At 39.7% G+C, this 21,830-nt stretch overlaps 1 protein-coding gene across 4 annotated transcripts in view; it reads right to left on the bottom strand.

The window, feature by feature from the left end:
* The window catches only part of CSGALNACT2 (chondroitin sulfate N-acetylgalactosaminyltransferase 2), a 36,562-nt gene continuing 14,732 nt past the window's right edge, over positions 1-21,830 (bottom strand). For 2 of the 4 annotated variants that reach the window (XM_030030732.1, XM_030030734.2), the window contains exons 2-8: positions 16,396-17,650; positions 8,909-9,125; positions 8,274-8,375; positions 6,365-6,543; positions 4,684-4,778; positions 3,152-3,233; positions 1-1,971 (exon numbers count right to left, since the gene is read on the bottom strand). In XM_030030732.1, the coding sequence (XP_029886592.1) occupies positions 1,679-1,971; positions 3,152-3,233; positions 4,684-4,778; positions 6,365-6,543; positions 8,274-8,375; positions 8,909-9,125; positions 16,396-17,053 (1,626 nt within the window). In that variant the 5' untranslated portion in view covers positions 17,054-17,650 and the 3' untranslated portion in view covers positions 1-1,678. Of the gene's footprint in view, positions 1,972-3,151; positions 3,234-3,281; positions 3,609-4,683; positions 4,779-6,364; positions 6,544-6,574; positions 7,211-8,273; positions 8,376-8,908; positions 9,126-16,395; positions 17,651-21,830 lie in introns of those variants that run through there. The other 2 variants (XM_041127170.1, XM_041127171.1) reach the window with 2 other exon arrangements.

Below are 21,830 nucleotides of genomic sequence, written 5' to 3'. Positions count from 1 at the left end.
TAAAATGCAGAAATTCCATTTATTATACTGAGAATATCAATTGCAAGAAGTCTTGCAATGCATTCTCTTCACTCTAAGTACAATACAGTACACTGTTCTCCACAATAAGTTACATAAAGGCAATTTTTATGTACATATAAAAAGGATCAGTGCCCCGAACTATTTGCACAGCGTATCTGCTATTCAGAAGTCAACCATTCAAATCTTTAGTTGCCTTCAGAATTCTTGAAGCAAACTGAATTCATCAACAGATCTTAATCACCCGGTTTGAGAAGGGTTTTCAACTAAATTTCTAAATTCAGTGGAGACCATGCAAACGGTTTAACCACAGAATTAGCGTTCTCAGCATTCATTCTATAAACAAAAGTATTAAAAATGAGGCATGCCATATGGTAGCATATAAGACAACATGGAGAAAAATGACCTGCCTGCATTTAAACTGTTTATGCATCCCAAAATACCTAAAAGGGAAGTAGCGAAGTAGTAGTGCCATTATACAAGGCACTAATGAGACCACAGCATAATTCTGCTTATGCATGCTCAAAAAACAAACAAACAAACAAAACCCCTAAAACCCCCTCAACTGAAAAAGTGAAGAATAAGGCTACTAGGATAATCAGTGGAATGGAGAGCACTGTATGAAGACAGACTGTAACAGCACTTGCTTTTTCAGTCACCAAAACACTATGAGTATATGACTGCCTTCTGAAAACATGTCAGGAAAATACCAGAAAAAGAAAGCAAAAGGACAATACTGGCATAATAGCAAACGGGCCTCTAATAAATTTATATGGGAATGGAAAGATGGTTCCTCAACTTAAAGGACGAGATGTACAGGCAAGGCCTTTGAATAAGGAGGAGTGGGGCCAAAAATCTTTAAACAAACAAGTTTAATAGCATAGCTCAGTTTATAGAAGGGATTCTGTGATGTGGCATCGACTGTGGGAAAAGACCAGACCCAGAAACGCCCAGCTGGAATGTTCCCAACTTGCCTGATCCACCACCGAGATAAGAAGGTGGTGTCTCTTTTGCAGTGTGAAATTACATTATATGCTCTAAAATTCCACTTTAAAAGATTTTCATTCCCCTCCTTCACATGAATTATTCTATACTCAACCATGTGAATGTCTGTTAATAGAGCAAATGCGGCCCTTGCTGTGAAATCAGCAACCTGAACAGTTGGTGTACCAGTCAGGATGTTCTGTATAGCTTTCAGGGCAAGATTCTTTTTCACACCTTTCTCTTGTTTCTACAATGGAGTGTATTTTAGTCCTTCTAAAGTCACAGCACAGTGAGCCACACAGACTGAAAATACTCAAGACAACACAAAAGATTATTTAATTTAATTCTTAAAATAATGCAAATATAAGAATTGAAATGTACCGTGTGGAAAATTGTTAGGTTGTACATTCCATTGATTTTTCCAGTCGATACTGAAGACACTTTCCTTGAACCACACACGCTTTCCAATTTATTTGAGGTGCTTGAACTTGCAAGGTATGTAGGTAATAGCATATCAGTCAAAGCATTACTCGGAAAACAAACAGAAGAACCAAAAACCCTCTAAACTCTTCTTCACTGAAAAAGAGAGGCACTGCATTTTTAAGCTGAATTAAGGCTGTAAAATGATGCTGGTTCATTGTGAATTTGAAGTCATCAAATATCACGGGGGTGACATTTAACCCACTGCTTCGCTGTTAGTCCTGTAAGCCTGCTTACGGAGGTGAGTCTCAATCTCCTCCCTGAAGACCAGCATCCCAAGGTGCGAGTGAGAGGCCTCGTTCATGGCTTTGGACTGGATACACATGCGATACTGCTCTGGAGTGAGTTCGTCTGCACAATGTTTCTCGTGCCAGAGGTGAAAGAGACCAGGGACTGGTGTCCTGATCACAATAAGGTCACCGTGCAAGTACTTTCTGTAAAGGTGAACATCCTCACCGCCCCAGCCTTTCACTTCCAAGTCAAAACCCCCTATAAAAACAATATCAGAAGATGTTATTTTGGCACACAGGCTAGATGTAAGGCAAAAAGAGCAACACTCCTTGTGTAACATATTACCAAATCTCTACAACATACCAGAAATTCTGGAGCAATTAACTTCCAAGTTCTCCATGCCAAAGCATGCCAAATTGAGGGAGAGGAGCTTCAAGCATACCACATCCTTTGTGGTGGAAACTACCCAGGACACAGATCATGCACTGCTGGCTTCAGAAAGTCTCTTAGAACAGTGTCTCCAAATCGCATTATGCATGACATCCCATGTGACAGCTGCAGAAAACTGTAGGCAAACCTCACTGGCTATACTTTTGGGTTATTTTTAGCAATCATAATGGATTTTAGCAGCTGGAAAATGAAGCAGTCATGCACCATATGAAAAGCCCTCTCTAAAAATGCCAGCAATTACTCCCTAGGTCACAACTCAGAAAGCTGGATTAAGTAAAGGAACCTGTTCTACCATTTTAAGTTCTCTTGCCTTTCCAGGACCATAGTGAAAATCGACCCAGACTCACGCACAATTTCAAAACTCTAGAATTATGAAGTCTTTATTTAGCATATACCATACACACAGCAATATGACTGCTATTAGAAATCATCCTGCATTCAAGCCATTATACAGCACACAGGGCTATATCACTACACCTTCTGGCAGACTATCTTCAAGACAGTCTTCTTTTATTTAAGCACACCAAGCTGTTCTCAATTTTAACAGCATGCCACAAGGCGGTGCCAAAGCATACTTCTAAAGCCTCGAACAACTATATTCAACTACTCAAGGTTATTTAAAAGAAAGAATTTGAAAGCTTCTTGTCTATGTTAGTGGTTTACTTGAGGGATGTGTTTCTTAAACTTGATTAACTTGCTTCAGACAGTCACAAAGTACAAAAAAAAAAAAAAGAAAGATTTTTAGAAGTTCTAGAGTGATATGTTGCTGCTAAAAAAATATTGTGACTCAACAAACTCTCATCAGATGGGACATCAAAATCTAAAAAAACTTATTTATCTCATTGGTCAAACTTGTCAAGCAAGTCTGACTGCTGGGCTTGGGAAAATAATAAAAGAAATAAATGCATTACTCCTGTTGTTAGATAAGAAGAGAGATTTCAATTTTTAAACACACAAATTTATTTTTTTTTTTACAGTTTCATCTTACCAACAGTCAGAAAGTCTGTCCGATATTGACAAGTCATCCCAAAGCCAAAATCCCGCCAGAAACCAGAATCCTTCTTGTGTACCTGCAATTTTAAAACAGTATCATTTTGAAATGCAAAATACATTGAAGGAGGTACCTTGCACTTGGTTTTGTAGAAAGCTAAGCTCTTCCGATCATTTGCTCAGTGCAAGATACAGCACATACACTTCTAATAGTTCTGTATCACGCACAGATGTGGGCTTCCTAATTACCTGCTGTTCACTTCACCCTTTGCCATCCGATTTCAAATACTTACTCTCATTGCAGTTTCCACATTTATCTTTCTGCCACACCACTTCTATTTTCTATTATCTGCAGAGACCAAGCAGTAAATTTTTGGTAGTCTATTGCCAAATCATCTGTTCCTGATATTCCAATTCGTACCCGGTTTCTAAGGCCACATTTGTCTCTTCTTGTTCTGATATGGCAAGAAAAGTAAGGTTTGTGATTGAAGTCAGCAACCATAAAGTTGTTCAATTCAAAAAAGTAACCAGCCGAGTTGTCAGGCAGGAGCTCACTGCTCTCTCAGCTGTAACTACCTGAAGCCACATGCAAAAGCTTCCCTCCTACTTTCAGTAGGATCCCTGCAAACAGCGTAGGGAGTGAGGGTTATGTTTTTCTTTTCTTTTAGTAAGGCTGTGCTGCACTCTCTCTCCTCCAAACCAGTCTACCTGAGAAGTCCCAGCTGCAAAACCCAGTTTCGTTTATGCAGTTTCTTGAAAGAGAGTCAGGCTGGACATTGACTGTGGCCATTCCACCTTCAGGCAACAAAGACCCAGAAATACAGTACCTCCTTCATTCTGCTGAGCCCCAAATTATCTTTAAACCTATTCCCTTGAATGTTTGTGGGGTTTATTTGTTTATTATTTTGACTACAAGCTTCCCTAGAAGCAGTGTTTCTCATTCCAAAAGCAAGATGAAATTAGCACTATAACAGCCAATGGTTCTGGCAGATGTTGGATGGCAAAGGTAATGAAACAATCTGCACAGAGCACAGCTGTCCACAGCACGAAGCAAGCAACTGACTGAACGTTTTAGTCCATCTCAAGTTACTTGGCACAATTCCTGCAACTTGGCAGTTAGCAAAGAGAGTCAATTCCGAGAGAAGCTTATCAAGCACCGTTCATAGTTTTTTTTCCTTTCACCACTTCTTTGTTTGCTGGAACATAAGATGAAAGTTGCTGCCGTGTTATCCTTCTAAAATATTGGCTTTCCAAGCCAGAATTAAGCCATAGATCAGAACTACCAACTTCATTTGATTAATAGCACATTTTTGGTTTTTAAATCTAGGTAGAACTCCAAGTTTATCAAAGAACGAGTTTTGTACTGTTTGATAAGACTTTCTTTCAAGTGCTTTGCCCATAATGGAGAAAACTGTTTAGATATGCACTGCCAAAGGTCATAAGATATCCCAAAGAGACTATTAAGTTACACTTAATTTTGTTTTATACAAAGCACAACTAGTTCTATCCAGACTAAATCATGCTACTTACCAATTGTTGCTCCACAGGGGGTGGTAGATCTTGGTTGGCATAGACAATAGCAGGATTATAAAGGCTGAATACCACAGGATAAAAAACCTTTTTCCCTAGAAGTCAAAAGGTAATTGTTACTTACTGTGGGCATACTTTCTGAAGGCAAGAGGAAACCAGAAATATTCTCATTCTGTAAAATATTAGCTATTAGCCACCTAGTGAAAACAAATAAATAGAACGTCTAACTGCTAGGATTTCCCATTTAGGTAGCCCATAACATCTAGTGGGGCAGAGCCCACAGGATTAAAAAATACATGTACACGTATTTATATATACTCTATAGGTATACACAGGTATACATTTATATATAGTTATACATACTTACATACGTATAAAATATTATATATATTATATATCACAATATCACATTAGATGACAGTGAAAAATTCCTGCAATAATGGTATGCAGTAAAGCTAAAAAATAACCAAGTCCAAGTAACACCTTGCATAGCTTGAGTTTCATGAGCTTGTCTCTTTCCACAAGCATTTAGAAGAGTGTACATCCAGGATGTCCCCTGCAAGGGCATTAAGCATCACGAGTATCCTGATCATGCTGTGACACTGGTTCTATGCCTATTACAGAAGCCAGATAAATATTTTTCAAGGATCTCTTGCATTGCCAGTGCTGCAAAGGTATTGACAACAGCCCGCAAGAAAACTTAGTACCCTGATTTGGGCATGAACTCTGAACACGTGAGAAGCATTTTCAGATCTCATTTGAAGCAAAGGTGACAAAGCGTCAGTATGAATTGTCAAGCAGTTTGCCAAACTCCCTTGAGAAAGCTCACAAGATGCTCTTCTCCAAAGTTTTTCCAATTATTTATACAACTCGTTTCATGAAGTGCAGAGACAGACAGAAATGAAAGAAAAAGCAAGAAATAGAATCCAAGTATCTGGCTTATAGCAGATTTTTGTGCCTGTTTATTATGTGAAGAAAAATATCTGTTCATTCCAAATTGACATTTGGAGAAAATGGTTTCTGGCTGCAACAAATCTGGAATAAGAGTAAGCATTAAAAAAAAGAACCCAAACAAATGTTTGACAGGAGAAGGTCTTAACTAGCACACCTGTTAACTCAAGAAAGCTTTATCCTTCTTGGCAGAAGGTTGTAGAACAAGCAAGCTTCATACAAACTTGAGAAAAATGGTCAGAAAATTTCAGAGCTTGGGATGTAAATGTGGAACATTAGCTCAGTCTCTGTAAGGAGCACATTGTGTAGCTCTACTGAAAACTATTCGTATGTGACATGTCATGGCCACACAAGTGTGAGAAGACATAAACCAAACTTGTTAGAGATTTCAGTATAACAAAAATCTTCTTCCACTGTAAGTGCTACATTGAGTTTTGCTATACAAATTTACATGTTAAAGCAATTAAACTGTCCAGCTTTCTTTTAGACAGCCAAATCTTAAGAAAATGTGAAAATTGTACTTACTGTACAAAAAACCCCATGTCCTTAAAACAAGCTACACTAAGGCAAAAGTTATTGTCTTTTGTGCACAGAGAATTTTTCATTTTCCTAGGTGCATGGTATTGAATAAGCTCCACCATTCAAGTTAGTTTTCTATATGTTCAACACAGGCCAGTTTAAGCCAAACAAGACAAGAAGACTCAGTTACAGCAACTGTAAAGGGACATACCAGGCTCAGCATTTAAGCGACAACTGTTGAGGAACTCGGCTGTGAAATAAACATCAACATCACAGAAGAACATCAGGACCTCGCCCTTTTCCCAGGCTCTGGCACCCATGTCAAGTCCCCGGCCTCGGTTAAATTCCTCATTCAGAGAGACAAGCGTGTAATTGTGGAAGTTAGTTTCTCTAGAAGAAAAACAGAACCAAACCCAAAATAAATCGGGGCGGGGGGGGGAGGGCGGCGGAAGGGACCATTTATACTTTTTCAGCACTTTACAGTAATTTAATTCCGGAAATTTTTAAAAAAAGTTATATCATCGGGATGAGAAAAAAATATCCTGTTCCACTTAGTTGTTTATTTTAAGCGTTAGAGCTTAGACATTGTAAAAAGATGGACCCCAGTCTTACTTCATAACTTCACTTTGCATTTAATCATTCAGACGGATTTAAAAGGCCTTTTGGCAACTGACGTGAATTCAAGTGTTCTCTGAGATTACAATGCCATCTAAAATTTGTCCCCACAAACTAAGAAGTCCTGACTAACAGAGCAATATCTCTGTCTTCACTGTGTCAGAGAGAAACAGAAAGCCAGAGTCCTGACGCTACGAAACTCACGAGGCAAAGGCCATCTGTCTGGCGATGCCACCGTAACCCAGTCAGTTTGCTTCTCCTCGTTATTTCGTACCAGTAGCACACACACCTGTACTCATCGCAGAAGAGGGAAGGAGCAGCAAAGGGAGACTGGAAATACACCCGGGGAACATCTTCAAGCAAAGTGAAGTGTCTACTTTGGTGACACTTCAGAGGTCAATGCTTGTTGAGAACAGAGCGAAGATACTCAACAGTAGCACCGCTAAGAAGATAAAGAACCAGATAAACGCCCAGTGAGTTCGCAGCACTGAACCTGACTCAGTGCTGTGAGAAGAAGAGGACGTCTCACGGGGAGCACGGCAGGCAGCAGAGAGGCCTCAGAAACAGAGGCGTCCGGCACTCGGCAAGCTAGATGCCAGGGAGGCTCTGAGAGAGGAAGGCAGAAGCACTCCTCCCTTCCCAGAAGATGTCCGTGCACGGCAGGCCGACTCGCCACCAGATATTAAGCCAGCGACACAATACATTTCACCTGTGCCTAATACATTTCACCGAGCAGAGCCCTGGCCTGCGTTGCGAGCTGGGGATGGATACCTGGGAGCCCAGCTCTTCTTGGCTAACACGGGGAGCAGGGGCCCAGCTCAGGGACGAGCACAAGAGCTCAGGCAGAGAGAGACGCAGCCCCTTGGCTACAGGCTTACAGACGTTACGACCTGTCCCATCCCTCCAGCGCAACGAAAAGCAACATTTGGGAATTTTAAATCCATACTACTGTAACGGTATTTGCCGAGACAAACGGTGTCTAAAGTTGGTTTATAGCAGAGGATAAGTATGGGCCCAATTACCTAGTACCTAGAGGACAGAGGGCAAAACTTAACTTCTCACACTCAGCAGCCCACCAGCCTACTTTGACTACATTCCTCTTCCTTATCATTAAATAAAACTGATTCTCCAGTGGAAGAACTATCAAAATGTGCATCCCAGTTCCAAAGAACTGTAATTCTGATCAATCAGTTAGCACAACTGAATATTCACTAAAAAACTCACCCCTGTTGTTTTTTTGGACTGTCAGACAGAAACGTCAAAGCCACTGCTGTTAGTCTTTTTTCGCCTATTAACTTGATTTTTAGTAGTCTTCAGGAGACTTTTGCAACTTAAGCTGTAAAATGCCAACTAAAAAATAGTGTACTGTAAATAAAGCTTACTTTTCCTATTAACCTGTAATGGACTATAAAATTATTCTTTTTATTATTTCATCCTTTTTAAAAACCATTTTAAATGCCAATCAATATAGTTTGTATTGACTGACATTAGATCGACACACTTACCTAGCTACGGATTCTAGGATGCTTTTTACTTCTGATAGCCCATCTTGTCCAAAATACACCACTGTGAGGTGAACACGCTTATCCTGATGAATACACACATCCCTATAAGCACAAAGATAAGCTGATATTAACAATTACTTGCAACACAACAGAAGCTTCAGGTAAAGCTATTGCATTTAAAAGCATTAGCAGATTTAAGTATTCTGGTCAGACTTCAACTAGCTTCTAAAGAAAACACAGAAGATGTTTTCCCTCTTCTTTCCCCATCTTTCCCATTTGAATCAGAAGGTTCCAATACTGTGTGTCTCATTCCAACACCTTGTTTTTTAAACAGGAGCTCAAAAACTGTCGTAAATACAGAAACGATGTTCAAGATCATCTGTGTCCAGGTTCACAGTGGTCCTGGCATTCAGTCTAAAAGGGGTTTTGGTGCAGTTTGAGAATCTCTTAAATACTTTTAGAAGGAATATTTTCTCCACACAATTGGTTCGATTACAAACATCCCAAGGCAGTTGCACACAATGTTGGAATCATTAGTTCTGCCGCCAATCCACCAGAACAGAAATTAATTTTGAAAATGAAACAAAATACTGAAAATCAGCAATATAGCTCACTATACAATCTCACGCACCTACCTAAAGTTTTGCATAAATTGTGCAAATGCCTCAGTTCTTCCAGCAAGAGGGACAATAATGTTAATCATTGATCTAGAAATATCGACCGTTTCACTCTTCACTTTCATGAGGGGTCCAAAAGGTCGGAACAAGGTGACATGCCTGTATTCCATGCCATCCATCTTCTTATAAAACAGCTCATACTGTGTCCCCTTATCTCTTTCTGTACGATAGTAACCTGAAGAATAAGTCACACAAGTAATTTGTAAAGTCAAAGATCCCAGCAATTGTATTTCAGAAACACTGTTTTTTTCCTGAGAACTATGAAAGAAGTGAAAAATAAAGCTTTTGGGGGAAAGCTTCTGGGGTTTTCCTAAAAACAAACAAAAAAATCCACAAACCACCGATTATCACAATCACCCTCCTACCTTCTTAGACCAGATCTGAAAAACAGTCTCAAACAACCTCCAGCGTCCTCTGCTTCTTAGATAGGTTTTATGGTCCTACATCAACTTCTCAGGAGCAATTAGAGTTGGGTACTCCCAAGAAAAAGGGAATTCAACTATTTGCTATGGAAAGGCATGGCTGAAATCTAATATTGCCTGTTCTTAAGCCCTTCAGTAAGGATCTTCCCCTGAGCTAGTCCACAGTGAAAGCTGAGATCATCTGGCCAGCAATCAACACAACACAAGCTGTGGGCAGAACAAATGACACAATAACTCGCTTGACAAAGCCTGTAAAATCTGAAATGTGATATCTAAAAAAAAATAATCCATGCAATAAATACTGGAATGCTTTAGAACTGTTTTCACTGCTGACCACTAGCTACAGTGCTTTCTATCCCATAAGTAAGGATAACGGCGTTATACTGTAGCTATGGTCCTCTAAAAACGTAAGCAGAAGTTTTCTACATAGCTGTAGCACTTTGGGAAAACAATACCAGAACTCTGTAAACAGGATTATCTATTTAGAGACGTTTTACTCCTAATAGGCAGGGAAATCTATCCCACTCAGAACAAATATTTAGGTTAGCTTATCGCTTTCATTTAAGAACCATCAAGGAAGCAACTCAAGCCAACAGCCTCTCTAATGTCACACCACAAAGGAAAAGACCGAGAGTCATCTATGGCTTTGACTGAACTGAGCTCGGTGTTGGTAATCCCGTATCTATACTAATCTGAGAGTATGAAATGATGACAGGAAAAATCCGCCAACAGAACTACCCTATGTTCATCCTATCTCAGCTCTCCTCTCTCCCCCACAAGGAAAAGGTGTATTATAGAGAAGAAACATAAGCTACACTAGGAACCAAACAACTTTCAATTGAGCTGGCCACATAGACCATTGAGAAAGTTATGAAAAGCTGCATATCCCCAAGCAAGATGAACACACCTGCCTTTACACCATGCAACCGGTGTATTTCCATTCACTTAGCAGGCCTGAACTGCCTCTCCTGCAAGCCAGCCTCCAGAGCAGCTGAAATCCTCTCCCAGCCTCCCACCCAGACAGAAGGTGGCAGGGCACAGGGTAGATGAACTGTTCTGGTGACACAAAGGGTTGTCTCTTGCGCTCAGTATTGATACTGTCCTTGTTGTTGTTGTCGTCTTTTTTGCAACTGAAATCAAGAGGGGTCAAGGGATGTGAAGGGAGCAGCCCTCAAACTTACAGGAGCTTGGTTTTGTCTATCTCAGGAACTAGAAAGAAGTGATCTTACAGCTTTGCTTCTCTCCCTATCCCCAGGCCAATATTCTTCCACGTTCCCCTCCTCCCATTACCTTCTCATCGAATACGAGAAGCAAAGGAACACGTACACCACCTTGCCCCAACTTTTTTCCTCTATACTCCAGGCTCCCTCACAGAGTCCTTTCCCTAAACCTGCCTAACTCCCTCCATGATCCTCTGCTCCAGCCTCCCCCAAACCAAATCCAGTTTCATTCACTGACGTTCCCTCTTTCTGCCTCTGTCCTGTGTCCACCCAACAACCGCTCTTCCACAGCAAGCTCCCCATTCCCCTCCAGTATTCAGCTCTGTAATGCGCTCTTTCTTGTGGGCGAGCATGTGCACTGGCAGACCCCATGGGAAACGTGGATGACCACCACACAGGGTCTGTGGGAGACAGGGTGTAGCAGAACAAGCTGGTGCCATCGCAATGGAATTTAATGGTGACTGAATCTAACTTTTCAACTTAAATGCTTTTTACCCTTTGAACAAAGTTTTGCAGTGCCCTCCTTTTAGACGGAGAAATCCGCATTTATTTCTTTGTGAACACAGAGCTGCATAAAATATGCACCACATTTTAATGCTCTGGAAAAGCATGACAGTTTCAAGTCAGTATTAATTACAAGTACCAAAAAGGGTGTTTCAAACTATGAAATTCCACAGTGTTGACTGTTAGAAGCAGAAAAAGGTCTTTTATCCCTCTCAATCCTTTTCCACTCCAACACTTTGTGCTGCCTAGTCCAGCACTGTAGCTTGAAAGCAGCTTCTTGGTTATTGGAGCAGCTGATGCACCATGGTGTTTGCACACCATGCTCTCATGCAGTACACAGCAAATACTTTGTACCCATACGCCTGCATAAATTAACATTTGGTATTGTATATTACATTCCTTTCTCTAGTATCCAATAGCTGTTTACAGATGAAAATACCATTTACAAGGTAAGTGAAGCTTTTAAAAAGCATGTCAGTTGCCAATAGCTTATCTTTAATCAAAGGATAAGCTTAGATGTCAGTCTACAACTGAAGGCTATAGGACAGAATAAAAATTTGTAGATTCAAGTAACTTTAAAAAAAAAAATGCTGCTGTAACTTCATAAATACGTTAATATGCAAGTCTAAATTTGAGTAGTGCCTTGCCAACATTCAGTTGCTGGAATGTAAGAGTCTAAACTTTTGAATCTCAACATCCTACCAGCGCCACACTTTTTAAATAGTAAGTATGTGCTCCTCGAGTTATTCTCCTTACCATGAGCTAACCTCCACAGATAATCTACTAATTTGAATACTTTTATGGGATTAAGGCTTGTATACACAGAAGCCAGAATTGAGAACAGCCAGAAAAAGAACCTACGTCTGTTTTACTTCTTAAGTGTATTCAGGTTTTTAACACTTGGGACTGACTCATGTAATAAAGCCTGCTATCTCACCTTCCAACTAGCATACACTGGCTGCCATCCAAAATAGAGCTCTATAAGCAAAGAGGTAAAAAGCAGCAGAAATAATTTAACAGCTGTTATTGCTGGTCCATGAAGCTTTACTGCCTTTGCAGAAGTTCTGTTTCTCACCAAACAAATTAAATCTAGGAACACTGGGGATCAATTACCATCAAAGCCAAAATGCTGTTCTTCTATTGCCTCAAATACTATTACTTATTTTACAACCATCAAGAAAGCTACCAAGAAATGGTTTGGTCTATGGAATTTAAGACACGTCCTATTTTTTTGTGTGCATTAAAATTCTGCATTGAAGTTCCCAGGACACTGGCCAGTTTCTGGTCTTATGCAGGACATACTAAAGGGGGTGTTTGCATGACAAACAGTCCACAGCATTTTATGGATGGCAAGGACTCTGGAAGAGTTTTGCCTTTGAGCTTACAGCGTTGAGATAAACAATTTTTACATGCCAAGGATGGGTGGAGAGTCGTCCCTTGAGATTCAGACCTAAAGACAGTTTCTGGCCTTTGCCCAGTTCCAACTAGAAACACAGAAGCAAGAGAAATGGACCCAAACAGCAGCACTCAAATTCTGGTACACATTCAATAACAAGACCTTTATTAGAGATCACCTAATTGGTAATTAATTTCTGAAAAAATGCTAATACCTCTATTTTCCAAAGGTTAATTTTAAATGTATATCCAATGGAGGAGCTTTTAATCTCTTGCTAAAATAAACCCATTGCACTGATAAATGTAACCCAAATAAACCAGTTACACTGATAGTAAAGTACAGATGTCCATGAAGGCTCTGTTATTGTTCTGTTAATACTAGAATTCTGGAAGCTTCATTCTGGTTTGCAGCAAAGCAAAAAAGGTATACAATACAGCAAACGGAGCCCTGCAGAGCTGAGAAACTTGCTGGTTTTCTCTTCATCAGCAGAGCAAGTCAACTGAGCCTTGTGAAAAGTAATTTGGAGCTTTCAGAGAGTATCTTCGTAGTTGCAATGCATACTTGCAAATATTTTTTTTTTTTTTTTTTTTTTTTTTTACTTGGTGTTATTGCTCAAAGCCTGCCAATAGCCATGATGTGGCTATGGCAGCTCTGCCTAATCACAACTCCAGAACAGATTTGGATCATTACTTTGTCTCACAACACTAAAACAATAACATCAGTTTGGATAACACTTGAACAGGTTGCTCCCAACTGCGGATACAGCTTCCTTGCACCACTGGGAGAAGCCAGAATATCTTCATGTACAGATCACAGAGGCTGAGCGTGCAGCAAAGGAGCTGCAGGAACAGTTAAATCGAGGGCACAGAGCAAAAAAACCCAGCAGCAACAAGACAGTTAGCATCTATCAGCATGTATTTTGGAGGTTTTTGGCCTATGCAGTGCTAGAGTAATGAAAATCAGTAGATTCAGACTACCACGTATTATTGAGTAATTAAGTATACTTTTCTGAAAAGTTTATTTAGGAAATTTCTATTTATAAAATAGACAAATTTAAATAGACAGAAGCCAGATTAATTTTAAATTCATGTCGTTAGTCTTTGTTGTCACAAGTGAGTCCAATATAGGTAAACTCTAAAATACAATAAGAAAAAAATTCTTGATGCTTTTACAAATCAAGACAGTGATGTTTGACTGGGCATCAGAGGCAATGTAAATGCTGGGGAAGAACTTCAGACATGCTCAGTGGAGATTAAGAGATACCATCAGGTAAAATTATAAGAAAAGAGATTCTAACCTTATTTAAACAGCCACCAAATTCTCTAAGGATTTACTAATACACTTGAGAGTACATACCACAAAAGATTACATAGCTCAAGGTTTAGTCTAGTATTTCACAAGTCCAGGAAAAAAGCTGAAATAATTCCCAGAACCAAACCTTTACCTACATGGAAATTTAGCCTGTTGAGGTAAGAAGCTAGAAAACTTCCAGAATAAAAATGCCTGTTTCTAGTTCAGCTTGTACTTGTGGCACAGTTTTGTGGGTAATTTTTTGTAGATAGATATGCATTAGTTTTGAGAAAAAATTCCTGCAAGTCAGAACAAAAGCAAAATCAGTTTACCTATATTAAGCATAAAATACTATGATCATGTACTAACTAATGCAGTCTCATGTTTTCTCTTTTGCCCTAGGACTGAAAAAACCAATCCATACACCAAGCTTCTCAGCTTCCTGTTTCAAATTGTGTAAAACTCTAGTCATAGTCCGAAATCACTTATTACAAAATAATCTATTAGCAATTGAAGAAGATACTGAACTTACATTATTTGTTTTAACTCATGCTGACGTTAACAAACTGTCTTCCTAAATAAGCAATGCTAATCCAGCAACAATTTAGTTGTGCTCTTCGGACAGTTAAAGGACCTGCTGTGACTTCAGTAGATACACCAAGTCTGCTATGAAACTTGGACCCACCAGTTTATGATAGCTTAAGGGAGCAGTATTTTCCAAATGGAAAGGCATCAGCTTTCCAAGTAGACTTCCATCAAACGAGGATGGACAAACTGACAACAGAGGTAGTGCGCTAGAGCCCAGTCACAGGGCTGCAGGGCGAGGGACCTGCAGGTACCACTACCGGCTGGTTCCATTTCTCACCCCTAAGTTTTGGAAAAATAGGAAAAAAGGTGTAAATATTCAGAAGCGGCCTTTTTTTTGCTGACCCAGTGTCTAAATTAGCCAGTAGTATTCGCACAAACAAAAAAACAGAATGCCCACACAACCCACAACTTCGGTCTAAAAAAAGACACTGATATGTATCACTATGGCTAGTTGCTAACACACCATAGAAGAGCTACAGCATAAAAATACTTTCCTTTTTCTATAGTTCCTTTAACTTTATGCTTGAAGAGACTGCCTTTACAGCAAAAGAAAATTAGTTTGATTTCCAAAACCAATTCTCAATATACTGGTGTGAACAGAGGCAGAGGTATGAAGTACAGCTGTAAGGTCCTAAATCTGCTTGCTTTCTTAGAGGTCTGCAGTCATTAAAGGCAGTACACCGAGAAAAATAAGCAGCTATTTTGGTAATGGCAAAAAAAAAAAAAAATCCTCTAGAGTATAAGCAGTATCTAAAACAGCAAAGGAAAGCAGCTGCACTCTTAATATAAAAAGAAAACAATTATAAGACTGCAAGAATGAGTACCTCCAGATAAAATAATGGTCTTAAGTGAAAACTGTACTAAAATCCTAACACTGCACTGGCTGTATTATACTGACACAGCTGAGTGGATTTTACGCCCCGCCCCACCTTCTGGAAGGAAGAAGAGTACTTGCATTAAACTTTAAACACAGTAGCTGTTAAAAGCAGAGACTTTTTGTGCTTCAGACCAATTACATCATCTTACACTGAAAGAACTGATTATTTCAAGGCCAACGGTACCTTTCTCCAGCATGTTTGCTTAATAGTGCAGACATCAGTACTGCAGAGGTCCAGAATCCCTTTTGCTCTTACAGTAATGCTTTTATAACATGGTCCAACATTTGGGGGTTTTATGGCAGCATGAACTGTATTTAATACTGTAAATACAAAAGAAAGGTACTAGGGCAGTTTTTGATAATACTTATCTCCATCAGCATTACACTACCTTAAAAGCCAGCTTCTGCAGGAATTATCACTAATGCCTCTTTTAAGGCTGTCACTAAGTGTTGAAAGCATAACTGCTATATTTGCTTTTATAATAATATGTGTTCTGTAATTAAACTTACAAGCACCGAGAGAGAACAAGAGAACAGTTCAAGGTTGCACAGCTTAGCAGACCCCATAACTAGCATACCATGAAGGGTCTATTCAGGACACCAAGTTTTCAGCTGACATGACCAGAACACATTAGCCTACCAATGTTCTCCCTCCAGTACGAGTATGCCAACTCCAAGAGGGTCAAAAGCCTGAATATTAACTAAAAGTGGCATAGAGATGAGTGAAGAAAAACCCTGTAGCTTCCTACTGAATTGCTTAACTACGCAGGAACAAGAGAGATGAATCAAATTTCTCCCTCCCACTGCCACCAGTTTCACTGGAAGTCTTTCAGTTATTTAGTACCATAAGCAGTTGTGTCACACTGACTTCAGCTACAATCAATTATGAATGCCTCAGTATTTTAAGCGGATACAGCTTCTCCCGTACACTTCTTATGAGCCCTTCTTCTGAAATGGACTTCTTGCTCCCTACTCAAAACACAAGATAATGAAGCAGCAATATTCTCATCATTAGAAATAAAGGTTCTTGCTGTGTAATTACTGTTCAAGACTACATTCAAGTAGGTAAAACCCCTAAAAATACAAACACCATTAAATGATTGTTGTGACATTCTGTTAATGGGCTGGAAAGCATGTAATAAACATACCTTCTATAAAATCATTTTCACTATACAGCTGCCTCTCTCCTACTCCATCATCTTCATCTTGTCCATCTTCTTCATCTGGATTATTGATAACTTCTAGGCCAGCCTCAATAACTTCCACCAATTCATCTCGTTTATCCTTTCTAACAGGTTTCTCTTCTGGATGCCGAGTGAGCCCCATCTCCAACTGGAATACTTTCATGGACGTAAAGCTTTCAAAAGGAATGACGCCATATTCACTAGGCAGTTTGGCCCCCACGCTCACCTCAGCTTTGTCAATCTGGGAATGAAGAAACTCTAGGAGATCATTGGATGCTTGTTCTTTGGTGCCCTGGTAGTTCATACCATTGACCTTGGGGCTCTTTTTTTCCTGCAGGGATTTCAATTTATCACTCATTTCCTGAAGCTCTTGCTTTAACTGGGCAATCTGACGTTTCAGACTGGTAGCTCGGTTTTGATAATGCTCTTCTTGTTCCTGCAAGAGAGCTTGATAGTACTCTTTACCCATGTTTTCGCCTACAACACCAGGTAGAGATCCATTACCATCTGTTTGTGGAGCACATTCGAGCAAATACATAAGCAAGACTAAACTGAATAGTAAAGCAAGGCCCACTAATAGCCAACGAGTCCTGGCTTGAATTACTAAGCCTCTTCTGGGCATTCTCGTATTATTTCCGTTTCCAATCCAAAAAGATGACTTATCTGCTCATGCCTTCCAGGGAACATCACCCCAGAGTTCAAATCTTAGAAAGAGAGAGAAAGCATAACCATAATAGTTACTACAAGTTTTGATAAAGTAGCTGATAAGTGGTTTTCAACCTTTGCCTTAATCAGGGTCATTGCAGAGACACAAATCTGAAGTTCCTATGTCATCCATAACCATCAACTGTAAGTTTTGTTGATGCCATACAATTTGTTCAGGATTTCCTACCTCAAACAAAAAACCCTGCAGAGGGGGTGGAAGATGGAAGACACCAGCAAGGAGTCATATTTCCATTCCTTAACTCAACCCTAGTTGAAAGCTTTTAGCCTATTTGAAGTTCAATGAGGAAAGTCTGCAAAAGTCATTTTATAAGCTTTGAATCGACAGCAGTTTTTTTGCCCCCACCACTATGTGTAAGTGAGAGCAGTCTACAGTTTAGTAACAATAATTTTCATTGGCTAGTCTGGCTTTTCCTCTGGCACTTGAGTATTTTATTCCACTTCCCCCTCCTTTCCTTGGAATCTGTGGTCTGAGTCAGCAAAATGAAGACAGAACCTAAAATTAAAAGAAAGGTGCATATTAGAACTACAAAGCAGCTGGTCATTTGGAAAACACATGAATAAAGTTGTAACACATGGATGCAAAGGATTGCTGGGGAAAGGGGTGGGAAAAGGAGAAAGAAAACATTATTTCTTTCCATTGCATTACCCATCAGTGATTCCCTTTGACATAGTGTCTGGAAAATAGCAATATGGACAGTCTAATGAAATACATTTTTCACATAGCTAGCTAAAGCAGTAAGGGTTCTTCTAGTCTCATCAAGTTCTATTTGTTTTAACTCCCCCATTCCTTCTTGGGTTTTGTTTTGTTTTGTTTTCCTCTGTGGGAGGAAAAAACCACCAATAAAACCCATGCCCTTCCTACTCCTCTAAACTAAAAAAAATTCCAAGAACTCTTCTGAAGCAGCAGCAGCAGAAGCTTGCATTTCCATTTGCTTTTCCTTTATATAAATATCTTTTAGGGAATAATTATTCACTCATGAATAAAGTATTGCAGATTTAAATATCAAAGTTCACAGAAACAGAATTTCAGAATAGGCCAAATTCAACAGAAATTCAAATTCAAACCCTAATTCCTGATTGATGAAAGGGAGACTCAGACTATCCATTCACTAACATTTCCAGCTTTTGATTTGGGTAGGTGTTGTGGTTTAACCCCAGCCAGCAACTAAGCACCATGCAGCTGCTCACTCACTTCTACCCCCCCACAATGGGATGGGGAACAGAATCAGAAAAAAAAAAAAAAAAGTAAAACTTGTGGGTTGAGATAAGAACGATTGAATAACAAGTAAAATAAAATGTAATACTAAAAATAAATAACAACAATAACAATAATAATAAGAAATGTAATAAAATAAAATAAATAATTAAAAAAGCACCCAAGAAAACACAAGAGATGCACAATGCAATTGCTCACCACTGCTGACTGATGCCCGAGCAGCGATCCACCCCTCCCAGCCAACTCCCCCCAGTTTATATACCGAACATGACAGTCTATGTTATGGGATGTCCCTTTGGCTAGTTCAGGTCAGCTGTCCTGGCCATGCTCCCTCCCAGCTTCTTGTGCACCTGCTTCCTCGCAGAGCATGGGAAACTGAAAAATCCTTAACTTAGGATAGGCACTACTTAGCAACAACTAAAACATCAGTGTGTTATCAACATTATTCTCACACTAAATCCAAAACACTGTACCAGCTACTAAGAAGAAAAATTAACTCTATCCCAGACGAAACCAGGACAGTAGGCCAGCATGAAGAGGTGTTGACCATATGCATGGGTCACCCTCTTACACCACTGACCAAACGGGCTGAGAGGAAAAGACCAGCAAAAAAGACTACAGTTAGGCAAGAGGAGGGTACCAAAAATCCCTCTCGGCAACAAGTCAGCAAAACAGTTTGTGGGCCTCTTCAATGACAGCATAAAGAGCTAAGAAGTAAGCTCAATGCATGTTAGTTTACCTTCTAACATTAACAAAATACTTTTGTTTAAAACTTGGTTGTAGCAAATACGCTCATTAAAATTTATCCAGGGATCTACTAGTTCTACATCCATTTCGACTGTTTTGTGTAATTATTGTCTGGGGGAAGTTCCAGGACTTGAGTAAGTTCAGTTTAGTTTCAGTATGCTTACGAGATTAGAAGAAATTGCCTACTCCAATACTCCTTATATATGGGTTGGACAGATTGTTATCTAACACTGCCAGCAGCCAGAAACCCCGTCTTCCTCCGTCCTTGCAAATGAGTCACAGTGCCACCATGCACTCTATGTGTTTACAACAAACACCTTGCAACATTTGTCCCCAGTTATGTCCTTGTGACATTTCTCCCTTCCCATTTGGCTTCCAGCATCAGGATATTGCTTTAGTGAGAACCAGGTACCATGTATCAGTGCTATCATGATATTCAGCATCCTCATTTGCAAGAAAGCTCCAATTACAAGGTCTGAAAGATTAAGTAATTTATTCATACCACCAACACCAATGCCTGCGATAGCTGATCCTAAGTTTGTATGCATGGCATGCAGACTAAGTTTTGCAAGAGCTGCACACCTTGGAGTTGTCCAGCTGAAGCCTACAGGACTGCTTGAAGCAGCCGTTACCATTTCTAGTCCCTGCCTATGACCCTGCTCATGAATAAACTAGATCCATTATGTAGAAACTCTTAATACAGCAGCTTAAAGGCAATAGTTATCTGAAACTGAAGCTTTTTGGACTCATGTAAAAAGCTACTGGACACTTTGGTTCGAAATAAGTAACAGTTTTATCAACTGAATTCTAGATGACATCTTTTTAAGTCCAAATAAGACAGAAGTTAGTCACTTCTCACTGCACAAACACAACATTATATAAATGCAAGTTAAATGCCTATAAAGAGTGATAAACACCAGATGTATCCTCAGACTATTGACCAGGGTCCAGATGTGGTGAATCAAGGGAGACAGAGAAAAAACAATCTACAGGATAAAAACAGTTCACAGAAATGATGTAATATCATCCCAAGCTCTCTTTAGTACAAAGTTGCCTATATGATGTTTTTTCACATTTCTTCCCAAATTCTTGTTCTGTTAGACTGCAAAAGGTGAAGCCACAATTAATAACATAAGAAACCATATGTTTATTTAAACCTAGATAAATGCTAGACTGCAGTAAAGCCACTCCATGCAGAAGCTGGCACATCTTGGATCAGTCAAGGCATACTGAAAAATGATCAAACTACCTGACTTGCACCCAGTCCCATCTATTTTTCACTGCACAGCCTTATTACTGCTGTCAAGAACAACAGCGTTTCTGCATCGCTGTATACACAAACACAGCTACCGTTGCACTACAGAAATCAGCTTTTCAAGTTATGAAGACATGCTTTCGGTACAGGGGACACGGTAGGAAACAAGGCTGACTCTTACAGCTCAGCAGGACATGAAGAGAGCTTTGTGTTTTTCCTTTACCTTTCTCCTCACTTTTACAGGATAATTAAAGAAAACGAAAGCATGTACTAGAAAGCAGGAGCTGGTATTCCTAGTTGAGACTGGTTTAAGAGATTATTTGGGCTACCATGGTACAGTTTGATAATGGGCAGTGCAGGCAGCTGCAAACCATGGCCAGATTTGGTTCATCACTGAACCTCTAACTTAAAGCCACCTAAGTCACAAAACCTCCTACCACCATGGGCTTTAAACAATCAGTAACTGTTGTTAAGTGATAAACAGACACCCCTGAGGCTGGGACATTAGCCTAGCAGGCCTTTATTCAATTCTTGCTCTACCAATAAATTGCCCTGTGTTCACTAAGTTTCTTTTGGTGTCATTCATGTTTTAGAAGCAAATGACAACAGATTTCCTGATGCGGTGTCAAGAGGACACAATGTGCTGGGAGATTAAGATTCCCTCACACAATAGCACGGGGCAATGAAAGAACAACTCTGTTCTTAACTTTAACTGTGGCCAAATATACATCATTATGGTAAGTATGGATTAAGAAAGCCCACCTCCACAGGGACTCGCCGCTTGCATTGCATCATGAATGCAAGAACAAAAGATTATGAATAACTGCAGATTTCTGAGCCTTCCTACTGGCACTTTACCTATTAACACTAGAGGGCTGCTCTGTGGAGCAGTGCCTTAAGGGGTGCTTAGGGAAGAGGAACAATACGCCATTTGGAAAGCAATGGAAACTACACGTGGTGGGCTGTAGAGAGCTCCTGGTTCTTTTCCTTCTAGGCTCTAATTAGTCCCTCATTAGTTGAAACCCTTTTCTAGAGAGCTACTAACAATCTTATTAACAAGACAGCCTTTTTTCACAGAGATGGGCCTTGCCTATTTATCTTTGACAGTTTTCGTGCAACACCATAAAGAACAGGCATTTTTCCCACTACAACTTCCCTGTGGCCTTTAAAGGCAAGGAATGTTTGTGCAACCAGTTATGTTAGACATTAATATTTTAAATTGCACATGGAGAGCTGAAGGGGTAAGTTAGTTTGCTAAAGCAGTGGGTACTGAGCCAATTTGGACATCTCTCTTTTTTTTTCCCCAGTATTACTTCTGCTGAGAAGAGTCATCATAAAGGAGTCAGACACAGATTTCATCTTGCATCTCTCAAGGAGTGAGTGAAGCCAGTAAAGAATCTTAGTTTTCATCCCATCAGAAAAGGAGGGTTTACAAGCCCTCTATTTCACCATCCT

Source organism: Aquila chrysaetos, chromosome 11 (assembly GCF_900496995.4).
Source record: "Aquila chrysaetos chrysaetos chromosome 11, bAquChr1.4, whole genome shotgun sequence".
NCBI lineage: Eukaryota > Metazoa > Chordata > Aves > Accipitriformes > Accipitridae > Aquila > Aquila chrysaetos.
Note: the sequence above shows the minus strand (reverse complement) of the source record. Positions and strands in the feature narration are given on the sequence as shown.